The following is an 18,663-nucleotide window of genomic DNA, read 5'->3' as shown; positions in this document are numbered from 1 at the left end:
GCATACCTCTACTGTTTTGTGTAATCCCAGTTTCTTTAACCTTTTTTTTCTTTTTTTTTCCAGGAACAAAGCTATGAGTCCTGTCATGAAAACTCCCGTTAAGTGAAGAACTCAACAGAAATACGAACAAACCCAGAAAACCCTACACTGGTTCAAAGTGAGCTTCTGAGACAGTGACTGTGACAGTGAGAGAGAGAGAGAAAAAGAGAGAGAGATAGAGAGAAAGAGAAAGGGGAAACGGTCGATGGATGCTGCTTGGACAGAGGGGAGGGCACATTCTTCACTAACGAGGAAAAGAAGACAGGAACAATTGAGGGAAAGGGGAGAAACACGCCTCCAGGTAAACATCAGAAACAATGGGAAGATTGTTCTCTTTTGATTATGTCACTTAATATCATAAACTGTATTCATTCACCGTAAAGAATGTGGCATTTAGTGTGGGGGTGGTGCAGTGTACATTTAAGTATAAACTTTGTACAAGAGCACAATGTCATTGAGTCTGAGGAAAATGCAGAGATTAGCAGTGTCAGTGCTTCATATGTAAATGTTTTTTTTTTTTTGGACCATTTCATGTCCTGCCAATAGTATAATCCTGTCATCCTGACATTGAGCAACAATAACCACAGCTTCTAGTAAATACAAGGCTGTTTCTCCATTGTCAGTTGTACTGTAGCGATGTCTTTATAGTCACTATGTGATTATATTTTTAATTTTGGACATTTTAAAATGTGAACTCACATAAGAGTTATACTTTAAAGGACAGCTTTTACAGCATAATTTGCTGACAATCAGTAGGAAAATGTGAAATGACATTTTTCCGGTCTAAAAACACAGGCCAATTTCTGGCAACTACCAAATGTGATAGCGCAGTGGGTGGTGTGTGGCTGTGTCCAACAAACTGATTTAGCCTCTGAGTGACATTGTGGTCTTAGAGTCTATGTATTACCTGTCCTTTTTCATGCAGGGATTTCAATTCTTCAAATGTAAGTCTTTTGTATTTATGTAGCAACAACAAAAAGCAAAAAAAAAACTGTGTTGCATTTTTTTTGCATTCTGCTATTACATAATCAGCATGGAAAAGGCAACATCTTTAGTCCACATGGGGACTTTAAAAAAAATGTAGAGTTTTTTGAGCCAAATTGTACCGAGGCTGAACCTTTTCCTGTCCTCTACTGTTCATGAGGTAGAACTGCTTGTAGGCACTTAGCTTTTTTCCCATGTCTCCTCATGTTTTAAATTCATTACTACAGCTTGCGGTTTGCATCAAGGCTAGTCCTATTTGTGAAATTTCCACCTGTTATCTCGTAACTAGTGTGAAAGCAAACTGACCGGGGTTTCACGTATACTGTTCCAGGTTTTACTTTGTGTAGAAACTTGTACCCACCCAATTTTATGCAAATGTCAGGGAAAGGTGGTGTTTGAAATGCAAATTAAATATGCAAATGCGGCCTGGGACATTTTTGCTGCATACTCGTGAAGAGGAGAATGCGTTTTTTTTTCTTGTGGAGGTGGCATTCGTTGCAATTATGAGGGAAATTAAAATAATACTGGCTGAGATTATTACATTTTTAGATAATATGGGGCAGCGGCAGTGGATTCTGAGCCACTGTTTCTCTGAATTTGCACATGCTCAACTGCTTCAGGTTTTAGAGTCCCACATTAAAACCCAGGGGCTTGCTGATGATCTCATAGTCCCATGTTTTGTTCCCTGCAGCGTCACACGTTTGTCTGATACTGATGTTACGTGATGTGCTTTGCAACTTACACCTTGAAGGACGTTGTCCCCCTGTGTCTGAGTGTGTCGCAGGCGTTACATGACTTTGCTGTGTTCCCAGCACCGCCGTGTCACGCACTTGCCTGTCATCACGCTGAAAGTGTTGTGACTTCCTGTGAGCTCCACGCTCGACACCCCCCTGTACGCAAATGCCGCACTAATCCGGTCTCGCGTGACGTACTTTGAATGCGTTTGATGCGTTGACTGTCTCTGGGTCTCTCTGTCGTGATTGGCTCCCTCATGGTGTTCTTCCTTTTATTTCCCTCTATTTCACTCCCTCTTTTCCTGTTCTGATTCTACACCGACGTGCTCACTCACTCACTTCCATTGATCCTGTCCGCTGCTTCCTGTTCCCCTTCTACACATCTCAACATCCCTTTCCTAACCCGAATCCTAACCCTGACCCTGACCCTGACCCGGAACCCCACGCCATACACACCACCTGATTTTCGGACGTCTGTGCCCCCTTCCAACTCCCCACCCCCCCCACCCCCACCCCTGGTAGCCATGGTGTGGTGTGAGAAGGGGATCCAGATCCTCCTCACCACGGTGGGGGCGTTTGCGGCGTTCGGCCTGATGACGGTGGCCATCGGCACGGACTACTGGCTGTACGCCCGCGCCTTCATCTGCAACAGCACTGCCAACTCCACCCAGGACGACCCGCACAACAAGGACCGCAAGGACCCCGGCGCCCTCACGCACTCCGGCCTCTGGAGGATCTGCTGCCTGGAAGGTCAGGGGTCGCTCTCAGCTCCAGCTGTGAGGGTGGGGTCTGGTTGGCTCTGTGGGATTCATGCCTGGATGCCTCTGCCGAGGAGGACAGCTGTGGTCCTTGTGGCGGCGGCGGCTGAAAATACGAAACGCTCCGTAGCATGAAGCTTTCATTTTCTTTGTCATCGCTGACAGGGTTGGGGGGGGGGGGGGGGGGGGGGGGATTTGATTTCGTCACTGCACTAAATACGGTACATTTTGATTTTTTACGTCAGAAGCCTCCCTGAAGCAGCGTTGTTCAGATAGCGTGCTCTTCTGCAATAGATTTCCTTTGCCTGGGAGTTCCACTGTTTTTGCTCTCTGTGTATGGAATGCAGCCCCTGCTTCCTTGGCTCGGTTTAGAGAGCATGTGGCTGTTGAAGTCAATAAGGGTATTGAGCCAAAATGGCTGTGCGACTGCAGTGCGTTGGGCTGTCTTTTCTGGCTGAAACTGCTCCCATTTTGGCTCAGTTGTGGTAGAAGTTCAGGCAGCTGTGCTGTTTTTTTGAAGGACTGGGGTTAAATACGTTGTATTTCACCTGGATATGAAGGTAGAGTTGGTGAAAGCTTTGGACATTTTAAGCAAATGGGCTTATCTGGTTCTGTCATACTCTTGTTGCCCAAACCCTGAATGGGTGAGTGTGTTCCCGATGCTACCTCATTACCATTAGACATACATGGCAGAGAAGAAGGTTTAACAGTGTGTCAGTTAAAGTGAAAAGGGCTAAATAAGTGTATTCCATTTAATTATGCACGAGCAGCAGAGGACATTTTATATAGATATTTAAAATCAATTTTAGTTTTTTTTTTCAGGGCATTTACTCCTCAATCTATTATTTTATACATGAAAATTGTAAATTAAATAGCATCTGTAGCATCTGTGTTTTGAAGAATACTGGCAGAATCTGTATCCCACAAATACAGCTCCAGGATGTACTGTAATATATTTGTAAATCAATGTAAACTCGTTTCTTACTTTGTGAAATTTGTCAGTTATAATTGTTTTTAAGTGTGAAATCAAATGAGATACATTTTCATATACACCATTGCTGTATATGATGTTTAATATATCATATACTCAACTTTCATTTCAACACATCTGTTTGTAAAGCTGATGTAAATTGCATTGTACAGTGGGTACAAAGGGTAGAGAAGGAGATGAAGCATATTCAACAGATGTTCTAACTTGGGTTGGACTTGAGGCAACATTGCAGAAGTTACTGTGTGTGCAGTAATCTGCTCTAAAGATACAGCTTCAGTTTTGAGAGTATAGCTTATAGCTGTGGTGTTCCTGCTTATAAGCCCAGGGGTTGTGAGAAATTAAGCCTGGGAATTGTCTGTCTATTTTTCATTTCAGTTTTTGCATGGAACATGCAAGCAGGTGGTTAAACACATGCATTTGTTGGTCCCTGACATTTCCAAAGCGTGAAGGCACCCATGAGTTACTCCTGGAACACTTCACCCAGAAGATCCCTTACATTAAGAACTTAAGTAACATAACCGCCTGTCTGGAAGCCAGGAGCTGGAAAACTAAAGCCTGATTATGGAGTTTAGATGGAGAAAGCCCCCTTTGTAAACAGATTTCTCTTATCCCTTTAACACTTCAGCATCCTGTTTTGAGTTCCTACTAAAACCGCCAAGATGGCAGACTTGGATGGGGCCACCAGCACCAATGCCCAAATAAAAATCATGATTCAAATGTGGTAGCTTTAAAATAAGATCAAACATCATTGCAGTTGGGCAACAAGCAAAAAAAATCCAAGGGTTTAAGTACAACTTTGGCTGTTTGAGTGCAGTCAGGCAGAGCTTGGAAGGGGGAAAGTTTGACCATTTCCTCCGTATAAAATTGTAGCAGTACACATGCATTTTTCTAAAATTCACCAGATAAAATTGAGGATATACACATTTACAAAAGCGCTTTATTTAAAGACAATTTCTTGATAGGAAATGGTCACTTTTTAAAAAGACATTGTGCAATCATGCTCCAAAGTACCAGCACCAGTTTCTGAAAAAGCCCCAACTTATTTTGGTGCCATTTTTATTTCAACTGAACATGATTTATAAGGACAAGAAAGCAGTGAGTGAAATTAAATTTGCCCTTTTGCTCCAGTAAGTCCTGTCAGATCGGAGGTAATGAAGCACCCTGAGATCCAGTGTCTCCTCGGCTGAACTGACACCCCCTGTTATACTGCCCATCTCTTTCTTTCAGGCAGCTCGCTGGCCAGCCCTGAAAAGACAAGACCCCATATGTGTCCATCTCTCCCTCCGTCTGTCTCTCACAACTCCATCATTTGCCGAATTCCATCCATCTACACCAGTCATTGCTGTCACCACAGTCCCATCTGTCTGTCTGCAATAAAACATCAAGGCCGCTCTGGGTAGTCGTCCATTTGCATTTCTTGAGTGTCTTTCCGTGTGTGTCTATTGTGGCGTGGTGAATAGGGCATTACAAGCAATACATTCAATATCGATAGAGTCAATACTGTAAATGTCATATTATTTGCAGATTTGAAGTGACCAGTCTGTGCTCTGGGGGGGGGATTGCATCTTATATGGAAAGCAATTGAGAGATCAATAGCTGATGACTGTTGCTCTTAAAACTAGAACATATAGTCATCAGTGTCAGCTCAGTCAGTGTGCAGACACTGTGTTTATTAATTGTACTTTCTCTTGATGTATGTAGTCTCAGTGTAGATATACCATAGTGTGCGTTAAGTCAGTTGTTCTTCATACTGAATTGACCCTCTATCTCTGCCTCTGTTCTCTGTTTCAGGGTTGAAAAGAGGAGTGTGTTCACAGATCAATCACTTCCCTGAGGATGCTGACTATGACCATGACGGGGCGGAGTACCTTCTACGTAAGAGGGGCAGAGGGAGTGAGAGGGAGGCAGTCAGAAAGGGGTCCGTGGGTCATGGGATTGGGGATATGTATAGTCTGATTAGCTGCTGCACCTGCTCCATTATGGGAGGGTTGAGGACAGAGGCTTGCTGGGGGGGGGTTGAGGATAGAAGGTGGAAGACAGGGGAAGTGATTTGGGGGCAGGGGACGGGACATAACAGAGAGGAAGGTGGGGGACTGGAAGAGGGGGCAGAGACAGGAGTGCTGGATTTTAGGGGGAAGGGGGTGGCAGTGTAGGCAAAAGAGGAATGGGGCAGATGAAAATGAAGAAATAGTGGAATGTCTTTATATCTGGACCCTGCAGGCTGCAGTCATATCTGTTATATACAGGTATATAGAGGGGTAGGAGTGTGGCAAAGTGGTAAGAAGCAGGGCTTGTAAACAAAAGGTTGGTGGTTTGATTCCACACTGGGGCACTGCTGCTGTACCCTTGGGCAAGGTACTTAACCCAAAAATTGCCTCAGTAACTATCCAGCCGTATAAATGGCTAGCATGTAAACCTGTACCCTTCTCTCTGGATAAGAACGTCAATGACACCAGTGTGATGTAATATACACTCGATTATGACAGACTCCAAAGTGATGAAGTTCCTTTTCACACAATGTCTCCAAACAATTACCACGCAAGATGGAACAGAGATACGAAACTGTAATGGCACTGCAGCACTAGGTTTTTGGCACCCCGAATTTTGACCCCCCCCCCTCCTTTTTTACAGGTGTGGTGCGGGCGTCCAGTATATTCCCCATCCTGAGCGCCATTCTCCTCCTGCTGGGCGGGGTGTGTGTTGCAGCTAGCCGCTTCTACAAGAGCAAGAGGAACATCATCCTGGGCGCGGGCATCCTCTTTGTGGCTGCGGGTAATGTGTCTCAGACTTGGTCTGTGTGTCTGTGTGTGTGTCTCTGATAGCACTGGTGTTAATGCGGTCCCTTTTCACCAGACTGTCCTCTGAATCTGCTGTAAGGCCTCCTTACATAAGCCAGCTCTGTCGCCCCTATCACTAGTCCGTTCTTACCTGGTCCCTCCTCTTTGCCTGCTTTTCTCCCACACTGCCTCTACACCATACGCTGTCCCTCCCACCAGCCCCGTACCACCCCTTCCCCTCTCCCCTCTTCCCCAATCTGCCTCTCTCCCACATACTGTACCTCATTTCTCTCCCCTGTACTACCCCTCTCCCTCATATGCCCTTGCTCCTATACCTCTCCCTTCCCCCAAATTGCCCCTCTCCCATGTACTGCCCTCACCCCTCTCCCCTGTATGACCCCCTCCCCCATATGCCCTTGCCCTTATACCTTCCTTCTCCCCTCTCTGCTCACCCCTAAATTGCTCCTCTCCTATATACTGTCCCTCACCTCTCTCCCTTGTACAACCCCTCTCCCCCATACCTCCCCTCTCCCCCTCTCCCCCCTCCCCCAAACTGTCCCTCTCCCACATTACTGTCCCTCACCCCTATCCCCTGCATGGCCCCTTTCTCCTAAATGGCCCCTTGCCCCCATACGGCCCCTCTCCTCTGTACCTCCTTACTTCTGCTCCTGACTGTGTCGCCTCCTGTCCCCTCCCAGGCCTGAGCAACATCATCGGGGTGATCGTCTACATCTCCGCGGCGCTGAGCGACATCTCCCCGAAGAAGGACGAGGACAAGAAGTGGCACTACTCCTACGGCTGGTCCTTCTACTTCGGCGGCCTGTCCTTCATCCTGGCCGAGATGGTGGGCGTGCTGGCCGTCAACATCTACATCGAGAAGAACAAGGAGCTGCGCTGTCGCTCGCGCACCGACCTCTTCAAGAGCACCACCCACGCCATGCTGCGGCTGCCCAGCTACCGCTTCCGCCAGCGCTCCCGCTCCAGCTCCCGCTCCACCGACCCCTCCCGCTCCCGGGACCCCTCCCCCGTGGGCGGCGGGGGCAAGAATTTCGGCCTGACCCCGTCGGCGCTGCTCTCCCAGGGGCCCGTGGGGCCCATCTCCGTCTCCACCCTGCCCAACCCCCACGCCCACTCCCACTCCGCCCTGGGGGGCGACATCTCCATGTACACCCTCTCGCGGGATCCCAAACTGGCCGGCCTGGGGACTCTGGGGGGCCCGCCCATGTACGGGACGGTGGACAGGGCCACCCTGTACCAGCTGCATAATTGCTTCCCGAAAGAGGGCGGCGGGGGCGGTGGAGGCGGGGTGATACTGGGCGGCACCCTTCCCTCCCTGTCGAAGTCTAACAACCCCTCGTCAGCCCAGAATTCCTCCAATAGCAATGCTCCCCTCAATACCTCATCCTCTTCCGCCCCGTCTTCCCAGCCCCCACCTCTTTCCTCGTCCACAATAGAGAGAGACAGGGGCATGAGCACCCTGGATAGGTTAGGGAAAGGTGATAGAGAGAGCTCCAACTCCAACACCCTGAACAGGAAGACAACGCCAGTGTAGAGGCACAGAGAGGGATGGGTAGGGGCGAGAGAAACGATATAAACACACAGAACAGAGAAAAAAAAAAAGGATGAGAGAGAGAGAGGGGTTGGGATGGGACAACAGGAAGTGCAATAGGAGGGAGGAAGAGAGCCCATACCCTCCCTTTTCTCTCTGTCTTTAAATAGTGTGAGTAGGTTACTGAGAGAGAAAAAAAAGATTAATAATGACAAGAATAACAACAACATTATTATTACATATTTTTCATTATTTTAAAGAACACACGTGTTGGGCTGTAAAGGTAATCTTTTAGTTATTATTTTTCTTTAATTCCGAGTGCTTTATATTCTAGATTACTGTAACTTTTTGAATATTACCATATTACTGTTGTTGTTATTGTTGTAATTGTTATTGCTGGGTTGATCTGTGATTGCAATGTTCTTTTTTGGAATTATAGTTTTTTTAATGATTTTTTTATTTAAAAATGAGGAAACTGTGATTCCTTGCACAGTGACACAAAATCTGATGATGTCATTAAGTGTCAAGCACGTGTGCATATATGTGAGAGTGAATTTATTATTTTTATTTTATTATAATTTCAAATAATAATAATAATAATAGTTTTATGTAAGATTTATTTTTGGTGAAAATTTTTGAATTCTGACCAGTTTATCTTTTTTTTTCTTTTTTTTACAATTACTGACTGATACAGCGAATGACTGGTAAACCATTAGATGGACATACTGTAAGAATTGTCATGGTTTTTATTTGAATTGATGTTATTTATTTAGTAGTAGTAGTAATATTCTAATTGTTATGGTTTGAAGTTGATGTAATTTTGGGGGCGGGGGATTAACAGAAGAGTGAATTTGAGGGGTTACATAAAAATATATTTCTACAATTCAGAAATATCAGAGGAGGAATACAGGATTCAGATTCTGATAATAACAATTTATAATGGGGGAATGATACCAAACAATGGACTTCACCAGAAAAGAAAAAAAAGAATCTATTATTTAATCATTTAAAAATGACATATGAAAAGAATATGTGTGGAAAAATAATTTTAGATTAAAGTTTAAAAAAATAATATTTATATTATAATTATGTACAACTATATAAACCTCAGTTTTGATATATGGATACTCTGATGGTCAAAAGTATATTGAAATTTTTTGAGGGGATTATATGTTTGTGTTGATTATATACTTTTCTCAGAACGGTACCGATACAGAGCTTGAGCTCCCCATTTTTGTTAATGTAGAGTGTTCAGAAGTGGCATCTCTCTAGCGCCCTCTAGTGTCTAATCATCAGCTTCCTACAGATGGGAAGTTCAGCACAGGTGAGCGCACTTTAGAAACCCACTGTGTTGTATAATCAGACAAATTCTTTTGACCATAAGTTTATCTTCATGATAACACATACATACATAAACGTTGTCCAAATCCTTGACAAATGTCTATCTGACAATAGCCCAGGCCAGTACTGAATGGAATATTGTGTGGAAATGAAGGCTACCAGGGTCCAATGTCAAATAATTTTTTGTAGGACCAAGGCAGCGTATATGTGTGGCAACATAGCGAATATAGTTATATAATAATATATATGTATGTGTGTCTGTATATATACATATATATATGTATGTATATACATAGGTATATGTACACACATACATACATACATATAGATATAGATACATAGATAGATAAATAAGATCTATCTAACTGTGTGATAAACTAAAAGACTGTATTGCATGAAATTTGTACTAAAAGAGAGCGGAAAAAAAAACTCAGAGTTCTGCCTATTTTTTTCTGTTGTTCCTGATGGAACACTATGAGTGGGGTGTGAATTAACGTCGGGCGGGAGTGAGGGAGAGAGCTTCGGGAGGTGACGTGAGGTAAGACCCGTCGAGAGGATGCCGATGCGAGAGGTCTCGCGCGCCGGGCGGCGGGGTGGGAAGCGTGCAAAGAACGCGCGTGAAGAGACGAACCACGCTGCCGTCCTGCGTGACCACCGGGAGCACCTCGGCCAGGTGAGCGAGAAGGTCAATGAGAGCGACTCGCTTTCTTTTCTGTGCGAGGTGGTGCTGTGCACCGCCAGTGTGGCGGCGTGGACCTCTCCTCCGATTTCCCTCTGTCCCCCGTACCCTCAAATCTCTGCCCACGGGCACGTTTGTGTGCTTGCAGCGCGCCAGTGCGAAACTATTAAGTGTCTAAATATACAGTCTGGGCAGCGTGTCAGGTAACCGGACTGGTTCACGTTTCAGAAGCCGAGGAAAAGGAGGGGGTTCAGCAAGCAGGAATTAAGGGTAGAGGTGAAGCACTGTGGGGAATTAATGGTAGAGTTCAACATGGTCCTGAGAGGGGTGGAAGAGATTGGGTCTGGGTCTGCGTTTGGGAGGTGGCTGTTGAGAGAGATCTGCGGCCATGTGTAGATGGATGGTGTTACAGTGGGTTAAAACGGGGTAGAGCAAGACTGTGTGCAGCTGAGCAGGTGTATGTGTGTGCGTGTGTGTGTGTGTGTGTGTGTTGGCAGGGGGAATCGTTGAGAGTGGTGGTGTGACATCAGGTTGAAATGGGATAGAGCAGAGTTAAATGTGGTTGAGCAGGTGGAAAGTGTGTGTGTGTTTGTGTGTGTTTCTTGGCAGGGAGTGCACATTCAGAGATCATGGATAGAAATCAGTGTCTGTGTTTCCTATCCACTTGAGGAGTACTTGCTGCTTTGGGCAGTGCTCAAAGAATAAGGAACAGGCATGGTGCAGCAGTCTTCTTCAGGTTTTAGTGCAGTATTGTGTGGTTTAATCAAATAAAATGGAAACCATGAAAAATGCCCTAAGAGTGTCCATATGGGGGCAATGACAGCTGTCTTCGTGGGGGATGGGCAGGTGTTTCCTGTCGGAGTCCGGCTCAGCAAACGGTGTGCACATAATGTGCAACTGGGTTAATAACCCCCTCAAAGTCATGGACTAACACACCCTCGGTCTCATCTCAAATAAAAATAACACAGTTGCTCTGAAATGACACCAACTTCTCTCTTGCCATATGCATTGTCCTCCCCTCTAAATGGAAGAGTCTACTTTTTTACCGTAGGAGGGGGGGGGTCTGCCTAGATGTGATGAGATAGGTGGCATGTATCAGAGAACCAGTAGATAAACACTTCAAATCGAAAGTGCGTGAGTGCATGAGTGTGTGAATGTGTGAGTGTGTGTGTGTGTGTGTGTGTGTGTGTGTGTGTGTGTGCGCGCGCGCGCGCGCGCGCGTGTGTGTGCATGTGTGTGATGTGTATGCGCTCCTTATCCGAACAGAACATTTTTAGAGTGGTTGGCGGATATGCTACTCAGGAAAGGACTAAGATACAAAAAAAAGTATGAGAGTGAAGGACAGTGATCTTTAGCACTGCATGCATGTACTACTGTCATACCGTGGACAACCCCAACATCCCATGAAGGAAACACAATTCCTTTGCTACTCAAATACAATGAAACAGACACATGTAAAGACGGGTCTGCACACAGCTCCTCAAACACAGTGCAAAAGAGAACATTTTATTTACTTGACACATTAAGAACGTCAATGCAAACTAGAAAAGTGGTACGAGGCATACAAAAGAAGCTCCCAAATTCCTCACCGTTTATCCTATTGCATCGCTTACAGTAAAAAGGGAGAACATACGTTGCAAACACTTCCATCGGAGTACTTATCACCTTACATGTTCTGTAAGCCATCACAGCTTTATTTAAACAGAAGCAGCTGAGATGAATTGGTTAAGAGCACAACAGCCAAGTCACACAATGGATCTGATTTCTTTGAGTCCCCTGGAATAGGAAAGAGTCTGACTTTCTGACCCAGGGATACCCTAAATTTCACACCCCAACACACCCCGCTAAAAATTCTATATCTCACCCAGACCCTTGGTAATGCAAGGCTTGTCAAGTATTAACCATATATACACAATACTGAAGCGTAAATCTCAAAGTTAGCTATATCTTGTAGGGTAGTTATGCAAGAGGAAGCATCAGTCCTAGTTTTACCAGTCGAGTTTCACTACATATAGATATAAACCGGTTTGTTGTGTGGATCACAGAATAAGAGTATGGCTCACTTAAACTTAATTATTTTGTCATACATAATTATTTGTCATATTTTGAGGTTCCATAGAGCATTTATTCAAGTCTTTTCCTTATTTGCCAACTCTGTTTAGTTCCATATATTATCTAGATAATGGGGTGAGTTCCTATGCAATAATTTCTGTATTTTTAGTGAATACATTCTTATTGATTGGTTAGTTTATCAGCCTACAGTACTTCCCACTGAGCAATATAACACAATTTAAAACAGTAAAAATCCACGCACTCCTCCATGCCACTAGGTGTCACTGTGATAGTGAGGTAGGCACCTTTCCCAGGGGTTATATGGGAGGATGAACAGCAAAAAGAGGATTCCAGCCAGAATTAAGATGGCAGCTCCCACACCCACACAGGAAACAGACCAGGAGAACTCGTGATGAAGCGGGACAGAGTGGTCACTGGCCAGGAAGGAAAGGACCGACTGGTGGAAGAGGATGAGAGACAGCAGGACCAGGAGGCCTGTGAGTTACAAAAGAGAAGAGAAAGAATCAGTGAGTCATGGAGAAGGTTCTGTTAGCATGATGACACTGACTGATAAAGACTGGAGACTGGAGACTGGACCGATAAGACTGGAGATAAGACGTTTCAGCTGAGTACACGTTTAGTTGTTTCTGCTCTTGTTTAGCAAGTAGCTGATGCATCTGATGACCCACTGTGCTTTATGCAGTGCTGTAGGGTTGAAAGGGCATAAGAGCAGACGTGGTGTGGGTGAGAGGTTGTGGTTGGGGTGTCAAAACAGAGAGCCAAGGGAGATGTGATTTTGGGCACGGGTGCGTCTCACCTGAGAGGATGAAGCACACGGACGCAGGCTTGAGGAAGAACACCTCTCCTTTACTGAGGGACATGGTGATGCAGACCGCAGCTGTCACAATCATCAGGAGACTGAGGAGAGCCAGGACAGCTGTTGCCATGCTCAGACCTGAGACCGTAATGCTTTGGTTAGAGCGGCACACAGGCCACCTTCTGACTAATCACCAAGACTTGATTTCACAGAGCTAAATTGGATGTGTTAAACGCTGCTTGCGTTTACAGCTCCTTCACCTATTTGCAACTCCTGATGTGCTATAATGGGTTATGAGTTACACAGGAAGATGGCCCCCAAAGTAGAATATTTGATTTAAGGGGAGTATTTGCAATTGATCCTATTAGTCGCTCATTTTAGAAGACACTGTGAGAAAGAATATGTCAAACCAAATGGCAAGACCTCCACAAAAGCGACTTCATTTACTTAGTCAAGGTGATTACATTTTTTTACTTTGGTTTGTTGATGTGTTATTGAATTACCCCGGATTAAAAGAAGTTAAGTGCGTGCTGGCAACTTATTTATGACTGACATGACCAGATGAGACATTAACACTAATCCCAAAAAAGCTTGAGGTTGAGGGTGAGAGGTGGGCCTCACACCGGATTAGAGAGGGTATAGACACAAAGTAGGAAAACATACTTACTCTTATGTGTCGTCTTCTTAAACATAACCGCCTCTTCACCTGAGGTAAAGTACTTGAAGTATGTACAGTTTGATTCTAGAGTAAGAGAGGGGAAAAAAGAAACGCATTTATTTACACTGAGACGTAAACACGACCATCACATTCAGTCATTGTGTCAGGCAGTGAGTGGACAGCTATTGGGCAGCTGCTATGCGCAGCGGTGAAGGCGTAGGCCCCTTTATCACACAGAGCAACGCAGTGTGAACTTCATCACTAAGGACAGCTGGGGACACATTTGGCACTTGTGGGGAAGGCAGCTGGCTGCCTTTAATGTCTTTAATGCACGGCTAGATATCGTCACACAGTTACTACCGTTCTCTGATTTTGACAAGATAAGAGTACATGTTTGACCTAGCAAATGTGTGGATAAATTAAGTAAATCCTTGTACTGTAATCAGTTGGTAGGTCATAAGTGAACATGGACATGGACCACATATGCACCTGGTAGTAAGTTACAGATACATACGGGTACCAACCCCTGATTAATTAATATGATTTTAAGGATGAATTACAGGTGCAGTGCCATACAATGACCTGTGTTTGCAAGTTAATGGGAAAAAGCAAAAGAGAAAAGCAACTTGGCTTCAATATGGCAGAAGGCACTTTATCACGGCTGCTCTCCTTTGTTTCCTCTATATGTTTTGAAATCCTAATATTTTTTCTTTGCTTGTGCTGCTGATAAGGTCACATTCTATAAACTGAAACCACTGGTATTGTTTTGCACTTGGTAAAATGACCACTGATTTCAACAGGCACATAGCAATAATCAGAATTTAGAAACTATTCTGTGTATGGAAGCACATGACTATGTGAATTAGCATAAGAGTCCCGCAAAGATATGTACAGTCATCAATATACTGCAAGTTATAGGGACAATGCTATATACAGTGTTTTGCCACTGAATTGATTAAAAACATTTATTTTTAAGACTGTATGGTACGATAGCTGCACTTCCAGCTTGTACATGAATCATTGAGAGAGCTTCTTTGTTTCTCCCATACGTTTGTGTGTAGTAACCTTCAAGTCATTATTTAATGGTAATAATAAGAGCGTCCCTAAATGAATGAGTGTAATGTAATTCTATGGGAAATTTGCTGAAGCCGTATAGTAACAGACCAGTCACCTCCAGGCAGGCTGGCAGGCCCACAGCTCTCCCTCTCTGGGTCGATGTCTGTTGCCCACAGTGTCTTCAGACAGCCCTTCCACAGGCCATAATGTGCCATCAGACAGGTCTCGTTGTTGGAGAGTCTCTTGGGCGGGGCCAGCTCCACCCAGAATTCCGTGCCCATGCCCAAGACAGTGAGTGTCACGCCAATGATAGCCAGGAAAAACACCAGCTTGATTTGCCCTTCCTGACTGTCGCTGAATCTGGAGCTCTTTACCGCCCGGCGTTTGCCCGTGCCTGCGCGCGGCCCCATCATTGCTGTCAGTCCGCTGGACCCGCCCCCAGCCCCGCCCGCTGCTCGCCCCTCATCTTCCCGCATGAATGAGGACCACATGGCAACTTTATCTCTGCAAACACAATAAAGACAGAACGAGAGAAGAGAACAGACTGAGAAAAATGAATTAGATACTGTGAGAAGGGTGGGAAAAGAGAGGACAGGTGGAATAACAGAGCAGAGAAAGTAGATGGGACCTCAGAGTAAATACAGTGTTTTGGTGAAAATAAAAGATGAAAACCGGGGTGCCAGAGACGAGATTAAATGGAACGCTAAATAATATGCAAACAGAAACCCTGAATTTCTGCAGAACTGCAGATTCTCTCTGACTGCTGTCTGCTTTCAAAGTAAGAAAACATGTAAAGGATTTTAAAAATTTCTAATGATTCATCCCTTTCAGCTTCCGCACTGAGGAAGGATGCTCAATTGATTTGTTGAATCAGACGGATAAACACCTCAGTGGAATAAAAGATTGCAGCTTGCCCAAACCACAACCCCCCAGTATTTTGAACTGACTGACAGGACAAAATACTATCGCCACCTAGAGCCAGTTGTTAAGACCTGCTAAGTGTCGAAATACTTAAATATATACATAGGCTAGGATGTTGATGAACTACTACACACAAACTGGCTATGTGGTACGGCAAAAATGGTTCTTCATGCACTTGTAACAAATTTTGGGTCCTGGACAGTCTTATCATAGTTATGTATGATATGATATTATGGGTTAAACTGACACACAGGGACTGCAGTCCTCTTGCATGATTTCAAATATTTTTAAGACCAGCCTTCATGACCCTCTCAACGTGGCAGAGAGAGTAGCTAGACTAAATACAGTTGGCAGCTATGGTGGATCAGCTGTCTCTCACTGTACGTGACAGCATGTAGTGGCATTTTGCAGTCAAACAATTGGCCCTGACCGAATAACTGCGGGACATTGGTTTTATAATTACGGACAGCTGCTGGACTGTACAAAGTTAAATAATCTGTCAGGGTCATTCATTCAGGAAATACGTCACTACTACAACAATCTTATCCAGAGCAATGAAGAATGACTGCCAAATTAATGTCTTTAATTAATGTCTTATTTACTATATTTCTCCTAGTAATGTAAATGAAACAATAACAAGCACAAACTGCAATATTTACTACACACACAAAACAAAGGAAGGAGTTGTCTTGGTAACAAAAGATGCATTGATGACTATATAGTTATAGTAAAAATCCATAACTACGGCTAAATTCAGAGTCATTGACTCCACATCTTATTTGACGGTGAAACAAACAAAATAAAAAAAAAAATCACAAAAAGCTGAACCAACCAGTTCACAATATCGCTTAAATTATCTGAAAGATGAAGGCTGGTGGATCACAACCACATCAGAAATGGACGCCAAAAATGTACCGCATTTATACTGTGGGAAAAGTAGTTGGCAGGCAAACTCAAGCCTCTGGGCTGACATCATCCGGGAATAATATGCCAAAAAATGGCATTCCACTGCACGAATCTGGCGTTGATGGCACAGTTACAAGGAAGAAGACGAACAGATTTTCTGGAGTGCATCTTAATAACACTTGGAGCCATGTTTTGTGGTTAGATGAAACATTGTTTTGCAGATATAGTTATCATCTGTATGTTTGGCACAGAAACTCGTGTTTTGACAGGAAACTCGTGCCGAGAAGAATGCCATTGCCCGAATCTGGACGGGTACCAGGACATTTTTTTTTTTTTGCTAAAGAATTTGGTTCCAAGTTTGCTCACCAGTCTGAAGCTTTGACGAAAATCAACATGCCATTCTAGCAGTGATCCAAAGAGCCTATCCAGGCTTGAAAAGGAAATGAGCGCAATGCAGTACAAATGCATTAATCCGATGCGAATGCTGGCGATCACAACGACATCACTAACACTAAGCTAATGCAAGATGCTCAACAGGTTAATGGTTATCAAGTATCGCATTCTAGCCAAAATGCCTATTTTGTCGTCTGTAAAATGTCGCACTAGCTCTATAGTCATAAAACTCTTCTTGCCATATGTGGGGTTTCTGATGTCTTGCATGCTGGCCTGAACCTCATTAACTGGTATTACTTGAATCGGAAGAAACGGACAGAATAACAATCTGAACAACAATAAGGACCATCTCAGTCAGGACTCCTATCCAACCAATCCTAGATGTAAGTTGTGAACACGATTGCATGCAAACCATTGAGAAGTAAACTACCAGGAAACGCGAAACCCATAAGTTGTTTTGGTCTCCATTGCTCTGGCACCCAGCAGGAAAAGTTTTGGGTTGCCTTGTTGACACTGGGAACCGAGCAAGCAGAAGACCGAAATACGTACTACACTTCTGTATCTTAACCAAGAAAATTGCTTCTGTTAGTTTGAAAACATTTATGTTTGCGAATGTTTATGTATGGGAATATCCTTGTGAATATGCATAAATCGATATGAAAAATAAAAGTCAATTATAAACAGTATAGTTTTAGGATCTCACATTTCCTAATGCATATCAAAAGTATCACAATCCAAAATAAGCAATATTATCAACATCAATTTCTTTCGGAAATACTACCATATTTTCAGCGCTGGGGTATAATTCCTAAGAAATACTAATGTGAAAAAATAATGTTCAAGCCAATTATTTTTTATTTGTACAAGCATAGCATAAAACATGTTCGTCATTATGACTGCTAAGAATAGCATTTGCTGCTAAATATATATAGCTAAACATACTATATATCACAATAATTACCTAACTTTCACAAGGAATGGCTGACCTGACCTGCAAAGAAAAAATGTGCTTGACCACAACCAAGACCACTTGAATAATCACAACAATGAACTTTTGCTGACCTGTCTCATGTGTGTAGTTCAGTTCAGAGAGACACACTTCTAAATCAACAGAGGGAGGGAGGGAGGGGGAGAAAGAGACAGACATACAGTCAGGCGTGCGCACACACACACACACAGAGAGAGAGAGAGAGAGAGAGAGAGAGATTCTGACAGGGGGGAGGGAGGGAGTAGGCTGAGATTCGTGTATGGTTGGACCCTTCAGGTAGAAATGTGTATACAGTACCAGCACACATCCCACAGCTGCCTGTGCTTCTGTAAGCATCCATATACATTAGTGCACGTATGTGTGGGTATGTGTCCGAGTGTTTCCGTCCGTCTGTCTCTGTCTATGTGCCAGCATTTTTACATTAATTTATGTGTCCTTTTGTCAGTCTGTGTGTGTTTCTCCATTCTATTTTTAACAACCACCTGTTAATGACATTAAGAGAGAGTGGAAGAGGGGGGCACTGCATTGAAGACTTTTACGGTCTGATCATTTTCTTATTTTGCGTTTTGCATAAATTGTTGTGACTACATCACAGCTCATCGCATGAATTTTTCTGGACAAGAGACAGAGATCACAGGAGAAGAGACGGAGTTTGACTTTGGCATGGCGATTGGATATTGGAACAGGCATAAATACTCCCTTTAACAGACAAACCTGTGGATTTCTGATATGATCGCACTGTCTTTTCTCCCTCTACATTTTGTCATTTTCATATCATCTCGCTCTTTGTTTCCACAAAGACACCCTGCCCACATATCACACATACATCTCATCACTCTCTGTTCTTCTCTCTTCCTCGTCTGTGATCTAAATCTGCTGCCGAAGACCACAGCTGAAATATAAAGGCTATCAACTGCTTAACAGCCACGACCAAAAATGACATCAAGCAGCTGGCAAATGAACTCACCGCACTCCGTGATTCCACGCGTCCTCAAAGCTTCAGGGTGTACAGTATTTTCG

General features: G+C 44.0%; 2 protein-coding genes across 3 annotated transcripts; one reads left to right on the top strand and one right to left on the bottom strand.

Annotated features, from left to right (window-relative positions):
• The first annotated feature begins 207 nt into the window (after nt 1–207).
• Nucleotides 208–8,016, top strand: LOC118796645 (voltage-dependent calcium channel gamma-4 subunit-like). Its single transcript, XM_036555653.1, has 5 exons — nt 208–340; nt 2,280–2,507; nt 5,298–5,381; nt 6,138–6,278; nt 6,982–8,016. Exons 2-5 carry the CDS (start codon nt 2,282–2,284, stop codon nt 7,833–7,835), a joined length of 1,305 nt encoding a protein of 434 aa, XP_036411546.1. The 5' UTR covers nt 208–340; nt 2,280–2,281; the 3' UTR covers nt 7,836–8,016.
• Nucleotides 8,017–11,687: 3,671 nt separating this feature from the next.
• On the bottom strand, nt 11,688–18,663 carry LOC118796647 (voltage-dependent calcium channel gamma-6 subunit-like). Of its 2 annotated transcripts, none has more exons than XM_036555655.1 (5): nt 18,611–18,663; nt 14,551–14,939; nt 13,389–13,463; nt 12,722–12,859; nt 11,688–12,399 (listed from the first exon to the last, which is right to left on the bottom strand). In XM_036555655.1, exons 2-5 carry the CDS (start codon nt 14,924–14,926, stop codon nt 12,179–12,181), a joined length of 810 nt encoding a protein of 269 aa, XP_036411548.1. In that variant the 5' UTR covers nt 14,927–14,939; nt 18,611–18,663; the 3' UTR covers nt 11,688–12,178. The 2 variants fall into 2 exon arrangements, with proteins under 2 accessions (XP_036411548.1, XP_036411549.1); XM_036555656.1 differs by lacking the exon at nt 18,611–18,663 and adding an exon at nt 17,718–17,747.

Source organism: Megalops cyprinoides, chromosome 21 (assembly GCF_013368585.1).
Source record: "Megalops cyprinoides isolate fMegCyp1 chromosome 21, fMegCyp1.pri, whole genome shotgun sequence".
In the NCBI taxonomy this organism is placed as follows: domain Eukaryota; kingdom Metazoa; phylum Chordata; class Actinopteri; order Elopiformes; family Megalopidae; genus Megalops; species Megalops cyprinoides.
The sequence above is the reverse complement of the archived record's forward strand: the minus strand, read 5'-3'. Positions and strand labels throughout refer to the sequence as shown.